At 36.0% G+C, this 27,154-nt stretch overlaps 1 protein-coding gene across 1 annotated transcript in view; it reads left to right on the top strand.

Moving 5' to 3' along the window:
• The window catches only part of LOC117327513 (intersectin-1-like), a 61,837-nt gene that overhangs the window by 4,302 nt on the left and 30,381 nt on the right, over positions 1-27,154 (top strand). The window contains 29 exon segments of the mRNA XM_033884544.1: positions 861-950; positions 1,215-1,278; positions 1,689-1,912; positions 4,733-4,846; positions 5,303-5,384; positions 6,034-6,128; positions 6,482-6,545; positions 7,062-7,252; positions 7,453-7,572; positions 7,887-8,037; positions 8,400-8,511; positions 9,933-10,082; positions 10,258-10,398; positions 10,930-11,017; positions 11,151-11,290; positions 14,060-14,214; positions 14,634-14,656; positions 14,903-15,073; positions 15,547-15,647; positions 15,877-16,019; positions 16,178-16,334; positions 16,661-16,807; positions 17,331-17,395; positions 18,317-18,414; positions 19,065-19,234; positions 21,099-22,640; positions 24,734-24,794; positions 25,940-26,061; positions 26,439-26,570. Coding sequence (XP_033740435.1) covers positions 861-950; positions 1,215-1,278; positions 1,689-1,912; positions 4,733-4,846; positions 5,303-5,384; positions 6,034-6,128; positions 6,482-6,545; positions 7,062-7,252; positions 7,453-7,572; positions 7,887-8,037; positions 8,400-8,511; positions 9,933-10,082; positions 10,258-10,398; positions 10,930-11,017; positions 11,151-11,290; positions 14,060-14,214; positions 14,634-14,656; positions 14,903-15,073; positions 15,547-15,647; positions 15,877-16,019; positions 16,178-16,334; positions 16,661-16,807; positions 17,331-17,395; positions 18,317-18,414; positions 19,065-19,234; positions 21,099-22,640; positions 24,734-24,794; positions 25,940-26,061; positions 26,439-26,570 — 4,913 coding nt within the window.

The following is a 27,154-nucleotide window of genomic DNA, read 5'->3' on the forward strand; positions in this document are numbered from 1 at the left end:
TATGTAGGTTCCCCTTGGCCCCTAGTTATGCATATTTCATTTTGGGACCAGTCAGATAACAACATGGCCAACAGACAGCCATCTTGAAATTTGGCAACTAAAGTTTGTAATCGCTATTTTACAGAAGGTACTGAAGGGATCTTTCTCAAATTTCATATGTAGGTTCCCGTTAGTCCGTCTTATTGCATTTTTGGACCAATCTGAAAACATTGTCGACAGACAGCCATTATCGCTAAATCTCAAATTTCATATATAAGTTCCCCTTGTTTGAAAAGTACTGAAGGGATGTTTCTCAATTTACACAGATTAGTAAGAGGAAGGGAAAAATAGAGAAAAGATCAATCTGACATGGAACCTATAAAGATCATTTAATGGTGGGCGCCAAGATCCCTCTGGGATATCTTGTTTATTGATTATTTTCATATTTTAAGACATCACCAATATACACAACATGCACAATTCAATCCCACTCAGCATCTAGTTTACATCATTTGCCATCCTGTGCTGATTGAATACTGCAATGATAATGTATATGCTAGTAATAGAAAATACAGTATATGGTACTGTAATCTAGGATTAAGACAGTTGCCATTACAGAAGTATTTGATGTACCATTTGTATTAATTAATGTTAATGCTGTTGCTATGACAAACATTGTTGAAAAATTATAGACACCGAGTTAGATACACAGGGTAACACTTGGAAATACCTGTAGCATAGAACTAATAACTTGAATCAAGTACAAGAAGTTAAAGTACTGTAGAAATTCAAAAATGAATAGGAAACAGTTTAAAGTTTATCAGTACGTGTTCTTCTGAAGTGAACCGTCAATGTCTTACATCATTGTATTTCCATGCTAGGCGGTGCTGCATGGACGATCACAGGAGAGGATCGGACCAAGCATGACTCCCAGTTCTTCCAGCTAAGGCCAGTTAATGGGTTTGTCACAGGTAAGCACACCGTAATATCTTCAGCAATGGAGGTTGCTGTACGATGTCCAGGTCCAAACTTTTTCAGTATGTAGAATAAATTAAATTGTATATTCCAGCATGAAATCAAAAATTAAAATTATGTACAGAATTATTTTATTTATACCAAATAACTTTGTAGTACCAAAACTATTTAACGATTTGAATGTAGGAATGAAAATATTTACAAAAATTGTTAAACTTTTCCTGTTACATTCCAACCTCTGACTGTTATTTCTGTACTAGGTGACCAGGCCAAAGGCTTTTTCATGCAGTCAGGTCTACCCACTGTCATCCTGGGACAGATCTGGTGAGTACCTGGTTACACCTGTAAATAATAGCTTATCAAAAAAACATGCAGTAAAGAATGTGCACTTTTCATAAATAGTTTATTAGATAAATTGTACACATATCCATAGGAAAAATTGTACACATATCCATAGATGTTTTCCTAGAATAGACAAAGTATTGTGTTCAGCATTAATTTCAGACACAGTTGTTTTGCTGTCGTATGATATGAGTTTTACCCATTGTAAACTATTAGATGTGTTGTCTTATTTTTCTAAAACTCTCAGATTCGATTTGTGTATCTTTGATATAATAACCAGTAATACCATTACAAAAATTACCCTGCTGTCAGAATATATTGGTGCAAATATTCATAAAAAGTCAAATCCTTGATCTGAAGCAAACTCATTAATTTGTTCTGAATCATTGTAGGACACTTGCTGATATGAACAATGATGGCAAGATGGACAAGAAGGAGTTTTCTATTGCCATGCATTTGATCAAGAAGAAGCTACAGGGCTATGAGCTACCCAAGTCTCTGCCAGCCTCACTGAAGGCTGATCCAGTACCCCCTATGATAGGGTCCTTTGGCGGCATGTCCGTAGCTGGCCCAGGAATGATGATGGGGTCGAAGCCAAGTGGTGTGATGGGTCAAGGTAACCATTCAATTTGATTGGATTCAGGCTAAATAGGCTAGAGATCTCGTTAATAAATTTTCATCACTTTTTATACGCCCGACGAAAGACGGGACGTATTATGTTGTCATGTTGGCGGGCAAGCACATATGGTGTCCGGACCATAACTCCAATACTACTCAACCCAGGCGCTCCATACTTAACACAAATATACATCTTGATGAGCCGGAGTGTCGCATACCAATATCATGCCCCTTTACCCTGTATTAGCAGAGTTATTTCCCTTTGATGATTTTACTTGTCCGGACCATAACTCCAATACTACTCGACCCAGGCTCTCCATACTTGACATAAATATACATCTTGATGAGCCGGAGTGTTACATACCAAAATCATGCCCCTTACCCCCTTATTTGTGGAGTTATTTCCCTTTGATGATTTCCCTTTGATGATTTTACTTCGGGCACATATGGTGTTGAGCTCTCCATACTTAACACAAATATACATCTTGATGAGCCGGAGTGTCGCATACCAAAATCATGCCCCTTACCCCTTATATGTGGAGTTTTTCTCCTTTGATAATTTTACTCTTTTTTTTTTTTATTCTTTGCAAAGAGGTTCTTTTAATGTATATATTCTGTATATAAACATGTGAACTAATTTTTAGCTCACCTGCCCGAAGGGCAAGTGAGCTTATGCCGTGGCGCGGCGTCCGTCCGTCCGGCCGTCCGGCCGTCCGTCCGGCGTCAACTTTCCATTCAAGCAACTTCTTCTCAATAACCAAAAGGCCTAGAGACCTAATATTGGGCCTGTAGCATGCTGGGGTGAAGGGCTACCAAGTTTGTTCAAATGAATGACCTTGACCTTCATTCAAGGTCACAGGAGTCAAAAAGGCTAAAATCTTCAAACGACTTCTTCTCAACAACCAACAGTCCCAGGGAGTTGATATTGGGTCTGTAGCATGCTGGGGTAAAGGGCTACCAAGTTTGTTCAAATGAATGACCTTGACTTTCATTCAAGGTCACAGGAGTCAAAAAGGCTAAAAAAAAATTAGACGACTTCTTCTAAATAGCCAAAAGACCCAGGGACTTGATATTGGGTCTGTAGCATGCTGGGGTGAAGGGCTACCAAGTTTATTCAAATGAATGACCTTGACCTTCATTCAAGGTCACAGGAGTCAAAAAGGCTAAAATCTTTAAACGACTTCTTCTCAATAACCAAAAGTCCCAGGGACTTGATATTGGGTCTGTAGCATGCTGGGGTGAAGGGCTACCAAGTTTGTTCAAATGAATGACCTTGACTTTCATTCAAGGTCACAGGAGTCAAAAAGGCTAAAATCTTTAAACGACTTCTTCTCAATAACCAAGAGTCCCAGGGACTTGATATTGGGTCTGTAGCATGCTCGGGTGAAGGGCTACCAAGTTTGTTCAAATGAATGACCTTGACTGTCATTCAAGGTCACAGGAGTCAAAAAGGCTAAAATCTTTAAACGACTTCTTCTCAATAACCAAGAGTCCCAGAGGCCTAATATTTGGCCTGTAGCATGCTGGGGTGAAGGGCTACCAAGTTTGTTCAAATGAATGACCTTGACCTTCATTCAAGGTCACAGGGGTCAAAAAGGCTAAAATCTTTAAATGACTTCTTCTCAATAACAAAGAGTCCCAGAGACCTAATATTTGGCCTGTAGCATGCTGGGGTGAAGGGCTACCAAGTTTGTTCAAATGAATGACCTTGACCTTCATTCAAGGTCACAGGGGTCAAAAAGGCTAAAATCTTCAAACGACTTCTTCTCAATAACCAACAGTCCCAGGGAGTTGATATTGGGTCTGTAGCATGCTGGGATGAAGGGCTACCTAGTTTGTTCAAATGAATGGCCTTGACCTTCATTCAAGGTCACAGTGGCCAAAAAGGCTAAAATCTTTAAACGACTTCTTCTCGATAACCAACAGTCCCAGAGACCTAATATTTGGCCTGTAGCATGCTGGGGTAAAGAGCTACCAAGTTTGTTCAAATGAATGACCTTGACTTTCATTCAAGGTCACAGGAGTCAAAAAGGCTAAAATCTTTAAACGACTTCTTCTCAATAACCAAGAGTCCCAGAGACCTAATATTTGGCCTGTAGCATGCTGGGGTGAAGGGCTACCAAGTTTGTTCAAATGAATGACCTTGACTTTCATTCAAGGTCACAGGAGTCAAAAAGGCTAAAATCTTTAAACGACTTCTTCTCAATAACCAAGAGTCCCAGAGAGTTGATATTGGGTCTGTAGCATGCTGGGGTAAAGGGCTACCAAGTTTGTTCAAATGAATGACCTTGACCTTCATTCAAGGTTACAGGGGTCAAAAAGGCTAAAATCTTTAAACAACTTCTTCTCAATAACCTTCATTCAAGGTCACGTCGATCAAGTATGCTTAAATCTTTAAATGACTTTTAGTGAAAAGCCAAAGTGCAGAGAGACATTATATTGGTCCTGTAGCATGCTTTCAAATAACTGCAGGATCCATATATGAAAAGATCACTGCATTGCAGGTGAGCGATTTGGGCCCATTGGGCCCTTGTTGTGTTGTTGTGTCTAAACCAAGGTTTCCCATATTTGCAACATATATACATCTCATCATTTATATGTATCAATATCTCCTTCCAACTTTCCAACAATGATACTTCATTTTAAAGCATTACAACCTATGAAACAACCCCTTCCAAGTGTCAAATATTGCGGTGGGTGTATGTTGTGGCCCTCCAACGGGCCCTTGTTCTTCACATAAATTCTAGTTTTCTAGATTTAAAGAATATGTACTGTTTAATCACAATTAGGCCAACATATGTTTGTTTATATATTGCAGCAGCTATGCCAGCTATTGGCAGTATGGCCCCAACAGCAATGGTCGCCAGTCCTATGACAATGCCGGTCATGTCTAATGGAGTGGCCCCACCCATGTCCCAAGCTGGATTTGGAAGTAAGTTAATTGACTATTCACTAACTAGGCAAATATAATAATTCAAAGAATCCTACCATGATAGGAAATAGTATTACTAATACAATCTGTGTTTAGAAAATGATAAGGGTACATTCATCAATTATTTTTCTTTGTAAAAAACACCACAGAACCAAAAACAATTGCCATTCGGCCAACAATTGAAACAGTATACAAAACCAGAACATGATATGATCTAGTTCCTTTAGTGAACTTTAACAACCTTTATGGTATATTTATGTCCCAATTATTTGTTTCCATGGAATGTCTATATTACTGTGGAATCCTGATTTAATCCTGTCCTTGTCCCTTCTGTGAATTCTGTCAGATTAAAAACAGATTTCAGAGAAATGTTTCAAAACAGGAAGTTGACTGATTTGTGTGATAACTTTTTAATCAAGAAATAACTACAATCTTTGTTGTATTTGTTGCCATCAGTGATGGGAATGCCAACTGGAATGGATGGTAAACCTAGGGCTGGATCCTTCACTGGAAATCCTCCACAACCAATGGCTGTTGGGTATGTAAAATAAAATACATAATTCAAACCATATCTATTTGTTTTCTGTCCTTTTAACATAATGTATTGTGTTTAAATAATATTGGTAACTGCTTAAAAGCATCAATCAAGCATCTTTTATTTTATGTATGAAAATATAACAAATTGATACATAGGCAAATGCTCAATTAAATAGCTGATATCAGTAGGTAAACCCATACGTACCTTTCATTTGATTTAACTACTAAAAACATCTTTTATCAAACTTCAATTTAATTTAGAAATTGGAGTTTTTTGTAAAGTAACTAAATTCATTAACTTAACTGCTTAAACTTATTCATCTATTCAATGTCAAAGTTTGCAGTTGCTGTGTTCTTATGACAATGTATTTTTTTCTACACAACCTAAAACAAAAACGTCCCAAGTACTATCATCAAAGTAACAGTTTTGTTTGGTGAAGTCAACACACAGATTGAATCAGTGAACAAGTGCAACATTAAAACAGCTATAAGCATGGAGATATTGTTTAACAAAACCTTAACACACTATTATTTTACTAAATGAACTATTTCTCTAATCAAAGATGGCTGTTGTTTAGTCTAGAGCATAGATTGTGGACATGATATGGATATTTCCTCAGCACATTTGACAATCTGATTTTCTATTGCAGACAAATGAGTTCTTTTGCTATGCCCCACCCAAGTAGACTCAAGTACACTCAACTGTTTAATACCAATGACAGGAACAAACGAGGAAGTCTTACAGGTTAGAAAGTTTATTAGTTTTAAAAAAAATCATATCGGCAAAAAACAATTTCTAATTAATTTGTTTGGATTTGTATTAAATACCAGCATAAGTGATTGAAAACTTGATAATAGACTTATTACTTTTTTGTCATTGATCCAGTATAAAAAACACTGTTCTTCACTTAAGGGTTTGTATTGCTTCTTAAGAAAGGAATAAAAAAAACCTGAAAGTTAATATCAGTCTTGACTGTCTGAACATCAAACTTTGTTAAAAGATCTTCCAACTTACTTGGTTTACATTATGCATATTGGACATGTTGTTTACACTTACGATTGATATGCTTGGTACATATTGGTTGTTCTGTTCATTAGGTGTTGAGGCCAGGGCAATCTTTCTACAGACTGGTATACCACAGCCAATCCTGGCCCAGGTTTGGTAAGTATCGGTATTAAAGACGTACTATCACAAATCATTAACTCAGAAGTATATAACAAGCTCTCTGTATCTTTTTATCAGGGTCAGTTCCATAAAACATTCCAGTAAAGTTAAAGTGTATATGATAAAGATGGTTTTATTGGATACTATTTATCACAAACATTTCAGATCCCAAGAGGGTTGACAGTTATTGGATCTTACCATAATGTTAATGTATAAAATAAGATTGATGATGTCACAATAGTGTTATTCAACATTCAGGGCAAAGTCGTATTACATGATAGAACAGGACAGTTATGTGGTAAACAAAAATAAAAATGAAAATGGCCATTAAAATAATGATAACCCTCATAGTTTAATCCTCTTATACAGCTTTAGACAAAGATTTTAATACCAACAGAAATAGAATCTACATAGTTTTTGTTGAATAAGTTTTGAGATCTTGTTTAGAGCTATTGCTGGTTTTCAGTTAAACACAAGTTGTGATTTGGAGTTGATTATTTGTTTGATTAACAGGGGTCTCTCAGATATAGACAAGGATGGAAAGCTCACCTGCGATGAGTTTTGTATAGCCATGCACCTGATAGACTTAGTTAAGATGGGCGTAGCGCTGCCTCCAACACTGCCTCCAGAGCTACTACCCACCAAGGGTCGCTCAGGCAGCTTTGGTCCCCCACAAGTTAACCAGGCACATCAACCTATCCCAGGTAAGTTTTCACAGATTCCATGTTCAACTGAAAATTAGGATTACCAGAAAATCTGCAAACAAAATTGAAATATTATGTTTGGAAACAGAGATATTTTTTTACTATCTTGCAGTGTGCAAACTTAATTAATTTCATATGATTGATAAAACATACTGCTAGGTGGTATCAGCAGTTTGTTCATTGTCTAATGTCTCTATCAGGAAAACCCAAGGATGCGTTTGATGACCTGTTAGGGACAATGGGTATGCCACCTCCTCAGCCTTTGCAGCCCCAGGTCAATAATAACACAATCCAGGAACCAGAGGAAGACCTGTCACAAGGTGAGTCACCGTAACATTTACTGGAGTTTTATTATCACTAAAAGGTTAATAAGGCACATGAAAAATCATTGTCTCATTACTCTCTAATCTGTATTTAATTCACAATGATAAATATAACTCAGAAATGTAAAAAGTAAGTGTCTCATCAGAGTGTGGCCCGAGTGAACACTGTCAGGTATTTTGATACTCTGTTAGACTGTTTGGAAGTTTTTGAAACAATAGAGTATCATTTCAACAAGATGATTCGAGATGCATTGCATTAGAAACCTTTCTGACAGGAATAATTTCTTACTGACAACTTCTGTCATTGCTAGTGACATTTGAAGACAGACGAAAGGAAAACTTTGCTAAGGGTCAAGCAGAACTGGACCGTCGGCGACAAGCCCTACAGGACCAGATGAGGAGGGAACAGGAGGCTCGCATGCAGAAGGAGAGACAGGAGCAGGAGAAAAAGGAACGCATTAGGTAAGTTACAAAGGTAGTCATTTTTATATGGTGGTTGAAACAAACTCACTTAGCTCACTTCAGGTGAGGTCGAGGTAGAGTTCAGATATGAACTTTATGTTGATTCACAAATTCAAGAAAAAAAGTTACAAATTATCATAAAATTATATGAATAGAAAAAGTAAGGCAGACTTCTAGGATAAGATTAGAAGTTGATGCGTCTTTCAAATGATTCTGGAAGTTGTATTAATCTCAGATGTATATCACTGTAGAGCATTAAGTTTAATAATTAATGATAATACTCTCGAAAATAACTGAAATGTATGTTGCAGCACCATATATAAATCCTTTTGTTTACTTGATAAATTTGTAAAATTTTGAAGGCAAGAACAAGAAATGAAACGACAGATGGAACTAGAGAAACAAATGGAAAAACAGAGACAGAATGAACGAGAAAGAGAAGAACAGCGTCAGAAAATAATGGAACAAAGAGAGGTAACAAAAAAACTGTCGGACAACAGTCATATATTTGTTTTTAGCTCGCTGGGACGAAGTCCAGGGGAGCTATTGCTATAACCACGGGCATTGGCCTAGGGGCCTGTAGACAGCTAGGTTAAAATTTTCTTATAAAAGTTTTGTGTCAGTACTAATGAGGATACAGCTTTGGTATTTCTCATGTATGTTCCATGTGACAAGGCCTTTCCATCGGTGCTAAATTTGTGGACCTGCTGACTGACCCTGACTGATCTTTGATCTACTTATAAAAACTTAATCCTTGGCCATGGTAAATTAAGTGTACAAGATAGGCTTTTATATTTGACATGTGTGTTCCTTGTCACCAGACCTTTCTATTGATACTACATCAGGAAACCTGCTGACCTTGACCATGACCTTTCACCTACTTTTGAAAAACTAGCTAAATTTTAACCCACTGGGTGAGCTATGCTGTCTTCTCACAACCCTTGTCTGAATAAATAATAAAACTCTTTGTAACAATTATTGGCTATAGCATATGTCTCATGCTTCTAAACAATGGGGTTAATTTTCTTTTAAATTCCTTCATAATCTGGAATTTTTACTGGGAAAATGATGGCAGTCTACAGGATTTTACTGTAATCGTCAATAAGCTCCTCGACTTGAGTTAAATGCACAGGATTTTACTGTACTCGTTAATAGGCTACTAGATGTGAGTTATATACACAAGATTTTACTGTACTCGTTAATAGGCTGTTCGACGTGAGTTATATACACAAGATTTTACTGTACTCGTTAATAGACTGCTAGACGTGAGTTAGATACACAAGATTTTACTGTACTCGTTAATAGGCTGCTAGACATGAGTTAGATACAAAAGATTTTACTGTACTCGTTAATAGGCTGCTAGACATGAGTTAGATACACAGAATTTTACCGTACTTGTTAATAGGCTGCTAGACATGAGTTAGATACAAAAGATTTTACTGTACTTAATAGGCTGCTTGACATGAGTTAGATACACAGAATTTTACCGTACTTGTTAATAGGCTGCTAGACATGAGTTAGATACAAAAGATTTTACTGTACTCGTTAATAGGCTGCTAGACGTGAGTTAGATACACAAGATTTTACTGTACTCGTTAATAGGCTGCTAGACATGAGCAGTGTTTTCATTTAGAACCGGTCGCCGGCCAAATTGACCGGTTAGAATGGTGTTTTGGCCCGTTCAAATGACTTAATTCACTTTTTAAAAAAATGTCTAAAAACATATTATCGTAATCCTCAGATACATGTATACCTGTTACTATTCATTTGTAGCCTTTTACAAATATTTTTATTGAAAACCCTGCATGAGTTAGATACACAGGATTTTACTGTACTTGTTCATAGGCTGCTAGACGTGAGTTAGATACACAGGATTTTACTGTACTTGTTCATAGGCTGCTAGACGTGAGTTAGAGCGTCAGAGGCAGATGGAATGGGAACGACAGAGGAAAGAACAGCTACTAGCAGAGAAACGTAGAGAATATGAGCAGTTGGGGAACCTTAAGTCTCGCTCAAGTAACCTGAAGTGTGAGCTGGAATCACAGGTAAGTACTTGTTTTAAAATGAACAGAAATTCTGTTCTTTTAGATGGAAATTTGTTGTGTGGTATTACTTTTTGTGTATTTTTTTTTATAGTTTGTGTAATCATGTGATGTTGTCTTATTTTTAAACCCCTAAACTATATTAAACCTTTACTAAAAATAAAGTTCTAAATTTCAGGAAGGGAGAAAGACAGAAATAACACAGAAAATCTCTCAAGTTCGTAATGGAGTGACAGATTTCACAGGAAGTATAGAGTCTATGCGAGGCAAAAGAGATACCAAAATGTCCGAAATAGACCAGCTACAAAATGAACTACAGGTAAATCTACTTCTCATTGTTTCTGTTATACAATGTAATACTTTGGTAAATAGTAATTGTAATGTTCATCTTTGGGCTTACCTTGCTAAATATTTCACTTTTTAGAATTTCATCAATTGTTGTGTATGTGAAATATAATAACAATCTGGTACAGCTGGAGACACTTGTGAGAATTCACAGTACTGTTCTTTACGTGGTAACCTTTTCCAGGATTGGTATTATGTAAAAGGATTCCTAAATTATTGATTGGCATTTAATATAAAACTTAAATATATCAAAGGGTGGAAAATACTGGCCAGATATATTCACAAGCAAAATATTTTTAAAGAATAAAAAGGTGTTTATATACAGTAGGTATTGAAATAGTAATTTTGTTTGGGGAGATTTGTTCTGATATGAAGCAACAAAATTGTAAGTATAAATATATTAGTTTCTTCATTTTGAAATATGTTTTAATTAGTAAACATTTATTGAAGTCATGTTTTTCTTGAGACACACAAAATATATTATGTGTTTATGTTTGTGTTACAGCTACTTAACCAGAATTACCAACGTGTTCAGCAAGAGAGGGAACAGTTACATATTCAGATGCAGACAACTGTCCAGAGCAACCCTCTGTGTAAGTGTCCGTCCTCTATGTAGGCATCTTACCTTTCTATCCATTACTTTATGGTGTGCTAAAAACTTAATCATTATTTTGAAAAATAATAGATTGTTTCTTCAGATTGTACAAATATCTCTATCATTAACAGCGGAAACTCACCGAACAGTATTACACAGTGTGGAACTGAAGAAAACAACCATACAGAAGATGAAGAAAGACCTGGAACAGATAGAGAGGGACACAGAATGCCAACTTCAAGAGATAGATAACAACAACTCTGATCTCAGTGTCAGTATACTTATTGATGATAATGACTGATTGTAAATGGTTGTCAGTGTCAGTATACTTATTGATGATAATGACTGATTGTAAATGGTTGTCAGTGTCAGTATACTTATTGATGATAATGACTGATTGTAAATGGTTGTCAGTGTCAGTATACTTATTGATGATAATGACTGATTGTAAATGGTTGTCAGTGTCAGTATACTTATTGATGATAATGACTGATTGTAAATGGTTGTCAGTGTCAGTATACTTATTGATGATAATGACTGATTGTAAATGGTTGTCAGTGTCAGTATACCTATTGACGATAATGACTGATTGTAAATGGTTGTCAGTGTCAGTATACTTATTGATGATAATGAAAGATTGTAAATGGTTGTCAGTGTCAGTATACTTATTGGTGATAATGACTGATTGTAAATGGTTGTCAGTGTCAGTATACTTATTGATGATAATGACTGATTGTAAATGGTTGTCAGTGTCAGTATACTTATTGATGATAATGACTGATTGTAAATGGTTGTCAGTGTCAGTATACTTATTGATGATAATGACTGATTGTAAATGGTTGTCAGTGTCAGTATACTTATTGATGATAATGACTGCTTGTAAATGGTTGTCAGTGTCAGTATACTTATTGATGATAATGACTGATTGTAAATGGTTGTCAGTGTCAGTATACTTATTGATGATAATGACTGATTGTAAATGGTTGTCAGTGTCAGTATACTTATTGATGATAATGACTGATTGTAAATGGTTGTCAGTGTCAGTATACTTATTGATGATAATGACTGATAGTAAATGGTTGTCAGTGTCAGTATACTTATTGATGATAATGACTGATTGTAAATGGTTGTCAGTGTCAGTATACTTATTGATGATAATGACTGATTGTAAATGGTTGTCAGTGTCAGTATACTTATTGATGATAATGACTGATAGTAAATGGTTGTCAGTGTCAGTACACTTATTGATGATAATGACTGATTGTAAATGGTTGTCAGTGTCAGTATACTTATTGAGGATAATGACTGATTGTAAATGGTTGTCAGTGTCAGTATACTTATTGATGATAATGACTGCTTGTAAATGGTTGTCAGTGTCAGTATACTTATTGAGGATAATGACTGATTGTAAATGGTTGTCAGTGTCAGTATACTTATTGATGATAATGACTGATTGTAAATGGTTGTCAGTGTCAGTATACTTATTGATGATAATGACTGATTGTAAATGGTTGTCTGTGTCAGTATACTTATTGAGGATAATGACTGCTTGTAAATGGTTGTCAGTGGCTTTGATCCAGGCTTTATACGGAATATTTCTCGTTAAGGTGTTAGTCTGACTTACATCTAGGCTCAATACATGATATATCTCTTGTTTAGATGGTAGCCATGTGATTTAGATCTAAAGGGAATATATGGTACATGATATATCTCTTGTTTAGATGGTAGCCATGTGACTTAGATCTAAAGGTTATATATGGTACATGATATATCTCTTGTTTAGATGGTAGCCATGTGACTTAGATCTAGAGGTTATATATGGTACATGATATATCTCTTGTTTAGATGGTAGCCATGTGACTTAGATCTAGAGGTAGTATATGGTACATGGTTTATCTCTTGTTTAGATGGTAGACAATAGATCTACAGTAGGCGTAATATATGGTTTATCTCTTGTTTAGATGGTAGAATGAATAAATCTATGGTAGGTGTAATATATGGTTTATCTCTTGTTTAGATGGTAGACAATAGATCTACAGTAGGTGTAATATATGGTTTATCTCTTGTTTAGATGGTAGACAATAGATCTACAGTAGGCATAATATATGGTTTGTCTCTTGTTTAGATGGTAGACAATAGATCTACAGTAGGCGTAAAATATGGTTTATCTCTTGTTTAGATGGTAGACAATAGATCTACAGTAGGCGTAAAATATGGTTTGTCTCTTGTTTAGATGGTAGACAATAGATCTACAGTAGGCATAATATATGGTTTGTCTCTTGTTTAGATGGTAGACAATAGATCTACAGTAGGCGTAAAATATGGTTTATCTCTTGTTTAGATGGTAGACAATAGATCTACGGTAGGTGTAATATATGGTTTGTCTCTTGTTTAGATGGTAGACAATAGATCTACGGTAGGCGTAAAATATGGTTTATCTCTTGTTTAGATGGTAGACAATAGATCTACAGTAGGCGTAATATATGGTTTATCTCTTGTTTAGATGGTAGACAATAGATCTACGGTAGGTGTAATATATGGTTTGTCTCTTGTTTAGATGGTAGACAATAGATCTACAGTAGGCGTAAAATATGGTTTATCTCTTGTTTAGATGGTAGACAATAGATCTACAGTAGGCGTAATATATGGTTTATCTCTTGTTTAGATGGTAGACAATAGATCTACAGTAGGCGTAATATATGGTTTATCTCTTGTTTAGATGGTAGACAATAGATCTACAGTAGGCGTAATATATGGTTTATCTCTTGTTTAGATGGTAGACAATAGATCTACAGTAGGCGTAATATATGGTTTATCTCTTGTTTAGATGGTAGACTGTGACTAAGATCTAGGCCTTACAGGGATATACAAATTTGTTTAATGTATCTTATTTATAAGGTTGTCAGTGACATACATCTTGGCCTTTGATGCTTACTTTAACTTTATTTTGTAGGCTAATTTATTAGTTCCTTATACAAAATTCCAGAATGTCATGATATTAAAAGAACATAATCATTCTTTGCTGTATCTTTTCTTTCAGGAACTAAATACCAAGCTGAAAGATCTCCAGAATGAATTGATTACACTTCAGACACAGCAGGCCTCAAATCAACAGAAAAGTAAATCAGAGGCAGACAATGCCAGTAAATTAAAACAAGATAAATTACGTAAAGAACTAGAGGCCCAGAGATTGAGGTAAGATGGAAAATGTTTTTTCTGTTTTATGAGTCCTACAGTATGTATACCCATGATGCCCAAGTTTCTTTTGGTAGTACAGTACATTGTATTGTCATTTTCACAATATTTGAGGTAAAAGTAAATCTCTTTATTCATCATAGTTGTAAAATAAAAATCACTACATATTAAAGAGTTATCTGATCGGACAATAAAAATGTTCAGTTATTTACCACCAACAGTATAGTAGCATTTTAAATGACCACACCACCTGACTCGGCCTGGCATTACAATACATCATATATTTTGTCACATTTTGCCACCTTTATATCTTTACCTGAAAAGATTATTTGTGTGAATAATGAACGGTATCAAGCTGTTTCATTGTAAATTGGACAAATGATATGATAGTGCTGAACATCTCCATTTCTATTTTGCAGGGAGGAAAGTGAAAAGAAGGAAAGTAAGTATCTGTTACTTCAGATTTTGTAAATGGTTATGATGGTGTTGTTATATAATTTCTGTTCCACATTATTTCATTTTGATGTATTTTTGACATTTTCCTGAAAGCAAAGCACTGATCTGCGTTTTTATATTACATGTACATGTATTAATGATTGAAAATGAACAGTAAAAGTGATAGGGCTGTAATTTCTCTCTGATTTCTAAAAGAACATTTAATCTGAACACTGTTATCATATGTTTACAGAACCTGCAACAACAAGTGACGGAAGTTCCTGGTTTGCTTTTGGCAATGAAAACAAAACAACAGAAAGTAATCAGGATGATATATGGAGTAGTGCATTCAGCTCAGAGAATTTAAAAGCTGCAGAGAACAAACAAGACATATGGGCATCAGCCTTTTCTAGTCAGTCAAACAGTAAGTTGTTATTATCTCCCCTGTCTTGTCAATTATGAACAGTTTAATTTTCTGATTTGTTCAAATATCAGATCATGTTTAATGGTGATTTGATTTAAAAGGCTTTGTAATTTTGAATTAAAGATGGACATATTTCTGTTAGCTTGGTTTAGTAAATGTCCAGCAACTTCAGTCGAAGTGAGTATCCTTGCAAATTAAGTTTAAGCCAAAATATGTATTGATCTGAAGGCTTTACAGTGTTCCTGAATTAGTTAATGTTGTACTAAACAGTTTGTCACAGAAATTTGTTGGTAACCAAATTACGCATTACTGATTATTTTTTATGAGAAGTATTGAATAGAAATAATAATGATAAAAAAACAGAAATTTGTTGTTAACCAAATTATGTATCACTGATTATTTTTTGTGAGAAGTATTGAATAGAAATTATAATAATAAAAATTCTAATGGAAACAATTTTTTGGTTCCAAAAGCAGTATCCACTGATGCCAAGAAAACCAAATACAAAGTCTTGTACCAGTTTGATGCCCGGAACCAAGATGAATTAGGGTTAACGCCTGGTGAAATTATCATGGTAAAATATTTAAGTTACTTTTCAGTTTTCAAATGTTTATGATTGACTACCTATATTAATCTTTATTTAAAGTCAATGAAGGGTTCACTTAAATTAGAATTAAGAACATTTGAAAGATAATCTGATGAAAATATTTATTTATTTAGAAGTATTAGCTGATTTCTGTGATCACATTTGTTAACTTTTCAGCCAGTGAGGGTTATTCTGTAGCCTCTGTCCATTGTTTCAGGTGCCAGAAGATCAGAGTGGTGCAGAGCCAGGATGGATGGGAGGGGAAAAGAATGGCAAAACAGGCTGGTTCCCCAAAGATTATGTAGAAATTTTAAAAGAGGATGCCCCATCTAGTCAGTTTTCTGTGATGGATGCCTTTAGGTGAGATATAGTCTTTGTAATTAACACATAGGGAGTACCTACAAGGTATACATCATGAATTAACACAAAAATGTTATTGATGAATCCTCACAGAGTATTTAAGTACCTGTTTTGATGATGTTTAGCTTATCATCTAATTGTGATCTTTGTGTTGGCAGTGGTGCTATAACGTCGACTCAGAGTTCTGTACCAGTACAAATCACGCCAGCAGAGAACAAAGCTGCGTCCTCAACACCACCTGCCAAGTTTGTTGATGACTCTTCCTTCTCCGTGGTACAATCTAAACCAATTGCACCATCACCTACTCCTGGTCAGGTAAGATCCAGTGTATAAAGCATGCTTTATCTATTCAAGTTGGGGTTTGTTCCCAGGTAAGAAATGTAATTTTCACATATTTTTTTTTCATTCTCTAAATTCTCTAGAATTGCTCAATGGTATGATTTGAGTGCAGAATTTGTGAAAAATGTGAAAATGACGCTAAAAAGAATCCTTCATCTTACTGAAATTACTTTAATACTAATTTAGAAAGATATTTTGTATTAAAGAATTCCTTCAGAAAAATGGCAGGTTACCATATATACATGATATTGTATTTATGGGAGACAATGTTATATATATGGTATATGTCTTTGTATTTTCAGGGCACTGCAGCTCCCGACGGGCTCCAGGCTCAGGCTCTCTATCCATGGAAGGCTAAAAAGGACAATCACCTCTCCTTCAACAAAGGTGACATCATTGTTGTGAAGGAGCAGCAGGAAATGTGGTGGTCTGGCGAGTTGAATGGACAGGTATGTAAGGGTTATAACCTTTATAGATGGACAGGTACTTGGGGCTGTAACCTAAATACAGTGGACAAGTATGTAAGGGTCATATCCTGATTGTAATTTGTAGTTAGTTCTCCTTGTAGTAGATGGTGGATACTTCAGTTTTGTTTGGTTTATTAACAGCTAAGGTCATTTAAGGATGGCCTCCCATGCGTGTGACATGCATCATGAGGGGAGTGCATATGTGTCTTTTGGGAGGCTGTTGTATGCTCATATTATGTTTGATAATCTGGAACGTTTGCCAGTTTATAGTGCTATCTCACAAAATAAGTTTGTGTGAATGTTATTGACAATTAACAACTAGGTCATCATAAATGTGTCAGGAAGTGAATAAGGTGACAGATCAGCTTTTTTACTTAATTGTCCATGTAATTAAGCGCTCAAAATCCAGCCACTTTGATTGAGAATGAAAGTAGTTTAGTATTGAAGATATTCTGTATTTTTGTCTCAATCCTAAGTCATATGTACTATTTTCCTCATTTTCCAGGTTGGTTGGTTCCCGAAGTCTTACGTGAAGTTAAAAGGTACTGCGCTAGCTGGATCTAATAGAAGGTGAGTCGTGTGCTGATACTGTCCATACATTATCTTGTCCTGGATTTATCTCCTACACTTGTTGACACTGGCACTTCATACTTTGGACATGGGTTCACCTAGGTGAGGCGGTGTGTCATATATAATAAATTAGGTCACTTTGACCTACATTTTTACCATTGACATACATTAAAGAAAAACTATTAACAGGCTTTGTCTCCTACACTACTTACAAAGGCACTAAATACTTTGAGCTTAGGTTTCCAAACATGTGTGAATGTGACATGTTTCAAAAGAAGGTTACTGTGACCTACATTTGATCTTTGACCAACATCAAATGAAAAATTTGTTGGGCTCTATCTCCTTCACTACTTGACACTGGAATTTCATGCTAGTGACTTGGGTTTACCGATGTGAGGTGATGTGTTGTCTCAAAAGTAGGACACACTGACCTATATTTTGACCTTTGACCAACATCAAGGAAAAGATTTGTCCAGCTGTATCTTGTGGGGAAAGCTTGTTTATTACATATTGATGATCTATGCATTCTTGGTATATAATTTTCATATCCAGTTGTGGACTGTAATTTGCTGATTGCCTTGTTATCTCTCCTGCTGACCATGTATAGAATTTCTTTATGGACTCCTGGTCTATATTTTACCATGAAGCCAGTAGAGTTTCTAGTTACCTGCCACTAGAATTTATTGTCGTGTCTCTTCTGCAAAATTGGTTGTTAATGGTGGGTTTTTTTGGGTATTTGTAAAGCGTTGGGTTGGACAGACATGATCAGAGGTTAATCCCCCTTTTTCATTTAAATATTTACTTTCAGGATATATAAAAAAAAAACATGCACATAAATAGTGGGTGAAAATTACAAGTTTTGTAGTACAGGATATTTTCAAGTGTATTACAAGATGTAATATTGTGTCTCTGCTTGTTCAGTTCCAGGTCCCAGACGCCCACTCTGGCTGCTGAACAGGTCGATGGTGGAGGCAGTGCTAGGTCCACACCCCAGTTACCTGCCCCTGCTCCAGAAGGCGGTACTGTGTCATAAAAAAAATAGTAAAAAAGTCATTGTGGATATAAGTGAAAATAGGCTTTGTATAAATTTTAATGCTGTTGAAGTTCATATAGTCCAGAAAAATGTTGATTGATAAACATATTACTGAAGGAGGAAAACGATGAAAGAAATCTAAAGTAATATTTCTGGCCTTGTTATTTAAACATATTCAAGATAACTGTATTGTGTAGTGTTGTGTACAACCACTCAGAGTAGTATAAATTGTAGCTACTGACCTAGACTGATGTAAACTGAAATAGGTTATATGTTGTGTAATCTGGAATTCTTTACAGTTTTGCATGATATACCTCAGGATTATGTGTTCTGATGAGGAAGTTAGCAGTTTTTGTTAGATTTTTTTCAGCTGAACAAGTTTTTATGTATACATTGCTCCTTATTAGATCTATTTAAAGTTAAGGAACATATTTCTTTACCCTGATTTTTCCTTCCTCTTGATCAATGATAACAACAACTCTGATGGGAAAACACATAACATTAGATTGAGAGCAAAAGACTCAAACGCAGACTGAAATTCTACGACTATTTATTACACTAAATACATTGGGCTAAGGGGCTGAACTACCAAGAGTGATTAAAAAGAAGTTACATGGTAGAATTTTGTGTTTTTAGAGAGCTATGTCGCAATGTACAACTATAGCTCGGCAGAATCGGGAGATTTGAATTTTAACCAAGGTGACATCATCATGATAACGAAGATGGAAGGAGATTGGTGGACAGGTTCAATCGGAGATAAATCTGGAGTATTCCCAGCTAACTATGTCAAAAAGTCAGATGTACAGGTTTGTAGAAAACTACTGAGTATGGATTCTACTGTTGGTTGGTGTAGTGTATTATTAGTCCTATTGTTGTGTACTAATGCTAACGATGCATTCAAATCCTGGCCACTTTGTATGAAAAGGATGACTGTAAGGTTTCAACTTATCATGATTAATTAAAATGTTAATTAAATTTTATAATTCATTTGGTTCTTAAGCAACAGATAAGCTTATTTGTTGATTATACAATTTGTTTTGAAATAATTTTTGTCAAAAGAAATTTATTGAATATCTCATATGCTTACTTATATTGTACACTCCCTCATACAAATTGGCTAGGTTTTGAAGTGATGTGGAACAGATTCTGCTTTATTTCGGTGCAGAAATTAGAGTTCTTGTAATATACAGTCGTCCCCCGGTATACTGCCCCCAGTTGTATTGCTTACCCCACATACTACCATAATTTTGTTGGGAGCAGATTTACGTTCTATAGAAGCCCCATTAATACCGCCTGTTGCCATCCTCCAACCCTTTTTAATTATAAAAGATCCTTGTCCCCCTGACAATATCACCATTGTTTATGTGTCTGAGGTGTCAATCAGATCACATGGTGTGGAGGTATCAGTCATGCATGTATAATCCACACTGAGTATATACTGTAACAACTACTCATCTCAATTATGTCTGTGGTTTGGTGTTGTTTTTACATTTTGTTTGGCAATTCCGCTAATGTGATACGTCAATTATAAAATCACTAGAAATGGCAAATATGAAAATATGCAGTCGACTTCCCGAAATAATCCCAAAAGAGATAACCATTTATTAATACAAACACCTCTGAAGAATTCCTGTAAAACAACAGACTGTTAACATAGACAGAAAGTATCTTACAATCTGAATGATCTGTCCTGCCCGCCATTTTGGTCAATGTGGAACTCTCTAGTGTTCTATTTATAGACACATCAGAATTTCTGTCTTTCTTTCATATTATAATTATTTGTCGAACCATTGCTGTGCTCCCAGAATATGATACAAAATGGCTTATTTTACAGCTATAAGTTATGGCAGTTATTTATAAATTCATAGTCATCAAAAGATACAGATAATATAAATCAGCGATGTAGGTGTGATGCAGCATTTAGTTTGTTTCAGATGTATATATGCTCATTGTAGACCTACTGTACATGTGAATGACTGTCGAACTGAACCCCTGTTATATGACCACCCCCCTTATACTGCCAAAATCGGCACAGGACAAAGGGTTGCAGTATGACGAGGGGCAACTGTGTATTTAGTGGTTTTGTGTTTTGTATTCTTCTACATCTAATAGTGACATAACACTTATTTCAGCTACATAATGATTTTTTATGTATTGAATTAAAACTTATCAAGTTTCGTCTCCATATTTGATTTCTATTTAGGCTGAAATTCTAGTGCAAATTTGCATTAATAAGATATATTCTAGCAAACCCTTCTTTTTTTAGATTTGAATTCAAAACATTTTGATGAAAGTTAGGCAGATAAATCACTTTTATAATTTTGTTGACATTTCACTTGCATTTAAGTGTGTAGATAATTTAGACAGATTTTCTATAGTATCACATTTAATGCATAATATCTACATCATATTATTGTTACACTACTTTTGCATGATTTGCTAATCACTGGAATCTCACAAATCTAGATTCCTAATTTTTTAAAAAAGAAATTCAGAATCTGAATTTTAAATTTATTTGAAAAACTGTTTCGTTAATCATAAAATTGTTCTGAAAAAATATTTTCTAAACAAAGGCATCTGGATTGATGAGGTTTCAGTGATTGTATATTATTGTATTCAGTTTGAATGGTGACTGCTTATTGTATTGATGGTGTGCTGTCTTTATCCTAGATTGCTTCTGACGGTTTTGGTTTGCCTGGTAACCTATTTAACTCAGAGTGTAATCCCCCAGTACAAGCAGTATTAGAGAGTGCTGCAGCTGCTGTATTTGACCAAAATCTGGCTTCCAACACTCCATCACAGTTTCCTCAACCTACTTTTGATATGTTTGATTCAAAGAAAGAAGTGTCAACCAATGAATCATCTGAAAATGCTGGGGGATTAGATACAAACTTTGACTCTTTTGGTGTTGAATCAAAGAAAACATCACGGGAGATGGCATTTTCTGATCCGTTTGGAGATGATTCTATCAAAACAGGGGAGACACAATTTTCTGCTCTTTTTGGAGGTGATTCAATCAAAGCAGGGGAGAAACTATTTTCTGATCCTTTTGGAGGTGATTCTATCAAAGCAGGAGAGAAACCATTTTCTGATCCTTTTGGAAATGATTCGAGCATAGCAGGGGAGACACAATTTTCTGCTCTTTTTGGAGATGATTCTATCAAAACACCAGGAGATGCATCATTTTCAGATCTTTTTGGAGGTGATTCTGTCAAAACAGGGGAGACACAATTATCTGATCCTTTTGGAGGTGATTCCATCAAAACAGCAGGAGATGCACCATTTTCTGATCCTTTTGGAGGTGATTCTATCAAAGCAGGGGAGAAACCATTTTCTGATCCTTTTGGAAATGATTCCAGCATAGCAGGGGAGAAACCATTTTCTGATCCTTTTGGGGGTAATTCTATCAACACACAAGGGAAGGCAATATCTTTTGATCCTTTTGGAGATGACTCCAGTAAAACTAAAGGGGAAATGTCATTTTCTGATTTTGGTAACTTCAACTTTGGTGGTCCGTCATCTGTGACTAGTTTGTCTGTTGGTCAGGATGCGCCAATAACAAAATCTGACAAGGATGATGTGCCACCACCTCTGCCTCCAGTGAGGCGGAAAAGGTCGGGAGCAAAGCAAACAAAAGAATTGATGGCTTTAGCACTTATCACACAGCCAGGACAGGTAACTCCTCCTAGCAGTGCAGTGAATACTGAAAATGTTGATCCGTTTGCTAACAATGCAATATTTCCCAATACACATCAGGGGCAAGGGTCCAGCACTGATGGTAAAGTTGGTAGTCCTGGACAGAAAGATCCTTTTGCAGGAGAAGATCCTTTTGCTAATGGAGATAATACTGCTGCGACGATGTCTGGCCCATTTGCAGATATTCAAAATGATTCAACTGGGGGCTTGGGCACAGGAACTGACCCATTTGCGGGAACAGACCCATTTGAAAATGCAAGGAGTAATGAGCTGTTCGGAGATACTGGTATCACGGGTGGAAAAGAGATACTGGATGGTGTAAATAGTCAAAATAAATCTGGAGAAACACTGGCTGATCCATTTGGAAGTGATGACCCATTTGCTGGTACAGAAAATAAACACATGAGTGAAGTTTTAGCATTAGGTAGAAATCTAATGTCCCCCAACACTGACCAAGAGGTTTCTAATGCATTTGCAAATGTTCTAACAGAAGGTGCCAACAGCTTCAATTTGAATGTAAGTACATGCACATCAACATCTGATTTCCAAAACAATTTGCAGCATCACTTCACCCCTACAGCACAACCTACTATTATAAGTACTGGTAGTGATATCTCGGGAACAGTAGCCTTTCCAAGTAATGTCGACAAGACCCAGGAAATAGAAAGTCCTGATTCTACGTACGAGATTGTATCTCCCCCTCCTCTTCCTTGTGTCAGTAAAATTCCTCCCAGACCACCAAAGCCACCAAGACAACCAAAGACGGTCCATTTTGAACCTGATGCAATATATGAGGATTTGCCCCATGAATTCTGGACAGAAGGGCTAGGAACTACAAACAACCAAGCTGACAAAAGTAAAAAAGGCAAAGAGCCTACTGGGGATCATTTTGGTCAAATGGGAGGTGAAGTTCAGGTGTCACATAATCTAGAAGGAGGTGAACCACCCCTGTTAAGTTCCACACCTCATGAGTTATTAGAGGACCCTTTTGGAGGAGAAGACTTCTTTGTTGCAACTGGTAACATAGAGCAGACGAAGACAGGGGAGGAAACTTATGATGATGCTACCATTGGTGGGTTTGTCACAGACTTTGGGTCAATGACAACCTCCAGTTCTGATGCTGTGAACATCACAGGTCATTATGGAAATGTTGACACTATGTCACCAACTGCACCTACGTCAGAATCGTTGGACAATCTTATGTCAGAGTCATCATACGAAAACACAACTCAAAGTGCTCCAGCTTCTACGTCACCACCCAAACAAAATCCAACCAACAAGAATAAGAAAAAAGGTAAGAGCTGGGTGAATAGATATATGAAGAAAATAACATCATCATCTGCGTCAAAGGAGCCGAAGAATGTGCCTGATCAAGGCCTCTATGAAGAACCTGTGAAGAGTCAGGACACGAAAGCTAATCCTGTTGGTGCAGTGACCAGTAGTTCTGAGCCCCTTAAAACAGAACAGGAGGAAAGTGAGTTGTATGAAGAAATCAATGTGCCAACTACAAGAGCTGTTTCTGGATTACTCGGTACAACACCGGAAACCAGCCTAACACCAAGTGTAATTCCTGAGGTAGGGGATACTTGGAATGACCCAGCACATTGACACACATAGCATTTAAGTTCATTCTATTGTGAACAGGTCAAATTTACAGACAATTGATGAAAGCTTTATGCAATTTTATGTGCATGTCCTAGTCAAGAATATTGCCTGTGAAATATTAGGACTAAATACCTAGTCCTTAGGGCTCTCATTGTCAACAATATACTGGGGATTCTTAACACTTAAAACTGATATTAAACCATACACAAAACCTGAACTTATGCATGCACAAAACATTCTCCACATTTATTTGGACCTTAATTTGAAATCAATTTCAACATCATTGACATTTCACATCATTTTGGCACAGAAAGCATAGTAACTTTTTTCATTGCTACATATACATGTGCATACTATACACACACCTGTGTATTATATACTTGGCCAGGACATGCCCAACTAATACATATAATACTGCTTCACACCTGCTTGACCTCTTACCTTTCCTGATCCTAATAATTTGTCTCCACTATATAACCTGTCACAATGTATTTCAGCATGACTTGTAGCAATTCTAGCACAGCCAATGTATTGTTGCTTTACTATTATAATAATGCTTATTTCATTCTTGCAAACATATCAATAATATCCATAATAACACCAGCAGGTTTACAAACCCAGATTTTTGCTCACAGTAATTTATTTTCAGCTATATCATGATTGTAATTTGATCTCGCTGATATATGTACACGAAGATAGCCTGGTCATTCTCTCAACAATTGTACAAACAAACAGATACTTAATGAGGAATATCGAGAGGATGGCTAAGAGACTATACCATGTCACAGTTTAAATATCAATTTACTTGTCAGTGTTCCTGATTTCAGAGTCACCCTTGTATCATATATTAAAATGTTTTCATTTGAATAACATTCAATTAATCATCTACTGGTAATTTACATTGAATTATTTATCTGCTGACAATTTACGTTGAATGAATTACATTGACTAATTTATTTGCTGATTATTTACAGCGAGATTAATACTTCATTTTACTTATACAGCCTGCTCCAGCAGCTTCCACGTCACAAAGTAAATCTGGCTCACTACCTTTGAAAAAACCAGGTGAGTACAAATCACCTGTATAATGAGACAACTTATCTGTAGTACATGTAGGAATATATAACCAATCTCCATTAGTAAGGATGTCTGGTTGGTGTCAATGTTTTACCCAGGTAGGCAGTTATTGTACTTTGTGTTTCAATAGAAAAAAAAACTTGTCATGTGGTTGTTGATCTACTGACTGACGATTTGGATATTTATTGTGTGACATTGACAGATTCAGTTGGAAAAGACAGATTAGCAGTTGTTTTTTTCTTATATTGTATTATGAATGTAGTTTATACTCCGAAGACTTATATAAGAAATCACGGCAGAGTTGAATATAATGCAATTAAGATATTTATTACTTTGGCAAGCAAGTTATATCAATTACAAAGGTACAATATATACATAATGAAATATTGCGTCAAGCTTACAAGTTACAAAACATAGAATTAAATAGTAATGAGTCGTACTTCGTACGGATTCTAACCTATGAAAAATAGCGATAATATACCAGAAAAACCTATGAATATTAATATCCTAATAGCTGTATAATCGTTAGCTAACCTAACAATACTATTTATACAATTACTACCTAACCTACAATAATATTTAGTGCCGGTACCTCAGTAGAGACCGTATGGCTAGTTGCCACTTAGGACTCACCTTCTCCAGTCTCCGTTCTAATTCCAACTGACTTTAGTCGTTCCCAAACTATGACGTCATATATCTTAAACCGGAAGTGACAAACTATCAAAACAGAACGAATAGGCTTACGATAAGCAGACAAGACGTCTTGATATAACGCGATGCTAATAGCTATAACATCTACACAAGGACTATGACTGAAATATTGCGATACAAACTGTTGGGCTGGTTAGACCAGAGTTGTTTATTTGTGTAATAATGACAGACCTTCAGAAGTGATTTTGTATTGTTTTTAGATAAGTCTTGACAAAGACTTTCAAGGCTTGCATTATTATATGCAGGCCTGTCAAGATTTATGACTGAAATAAACTAAAAACCAAACTAGTTTGTCCTTATAAACAAACAGGCTCCAGTAGTCTATTGACTTAATTGATATGCGTCAGTAATTTTATTTTTTTTGTACAAATTAGGAGTGATACCTTTACATACCTTTACATACATTGACTTTATTATTACAGAGATAGCATCAGTGATAGCCTCATACACTGCCACCGGTCCAGAACAACTCTCACTGCAACCAGGACAACTTATACAGGTTCGCAAGAAAAGCCCTAGTGGATGGTGGGAAGGTGAACTCCAGGTAACAATATCTCTAATGTTTCTGGGTGTAACCACTGTGCGCAGTTGGTTTTGTAGTTGAAATGAATGCATTAATTAAAAGAATATTTGTATTCAATTTAGTATAAATTGATATTGATGATTTTTGAATTGTTCTTCACATATAGATATTGATTAATTTTAATTACCTCCCCCATATGATATAGGACAAATAGCAATGATGTCCTAATATGAGTAAGAAGCCATTGAAGGGCCATCAATATTTTTTTCTGTTTTTTGACATGATACCAGTACAACTCTGCACATTTAGGTACAGCATTTGAGGTTTAGACAATATTTAACACAAATTATTAATTTTTTCCAATCATATTTAACCTACAATTCTTGAATATCTTCCAGGCGAGGGGACAGAAGCGTAAAATTGGTTGGTTTCCTGCTAATTATGTGAAATTGTTAGGGGCATCCAGTAAACCATCAACACCTGACACCACCCTACAGGCTCAAAGTGGCTCCTCTTCTCCGGCATCCACGGTAAGTCTGAAGGGAGGGAGAGGATTGATACCCTAGGCAGATAGGTTTTCAAATGCCGAGGCCTGACATAGGTTACAAATCTCTAAATCCCTAGGCCTGACATAGATTACAAATCTCTAAATCCCTAGGCCTGACATAGGTTACAAATCTCTAAATCCCTAGGCCTGTCATAGGTTACAAATCCCTATATCCCGAGGCCTGACATAGGTTACAAATCTCTAAATCCCTAGGCCTGACATAGGTTACAAATCTCTAAATCCCTATAGGCCTGACATAGGTTACAAATCCCTAAATTCCTATAGGCCTGACATAGGTTACAAATCCCTAAATCCCTATAGGCCTGACATAGGTTACAAATCTCTAAATCCCTATGGCCTCACATAGGTTACAAATCTCTAAATCCCTATAGGCCTGAAATAGGTTACAAATCCCTAAATCCCTAGGCCTGACATAGGTTACAAATCCCTGAATCCCTAGGCCTGACATAGGTTACAAATCCCTAAATCCCGAGGCCTGACATAGGTTACAAATCTCTAAATCCCGAGGCCTGACATAGGTTTCAAATCCCTAAATCCCTATAGGCC

The sequence above is a fragment of the Pecten maximus genome, chromosome 5 (genome assembly GCF_902652985.1).
Source record: "Pecten maximus chromosome 5, xPecMax1.1, whole genome shotgun sequence".
Classification (NCBI taxonomy): Eukaryota; Metazoa; Mollusca; class Bivalvia; order Pectinida; family Pectinidae; genus Pecten; species Pecten maximus.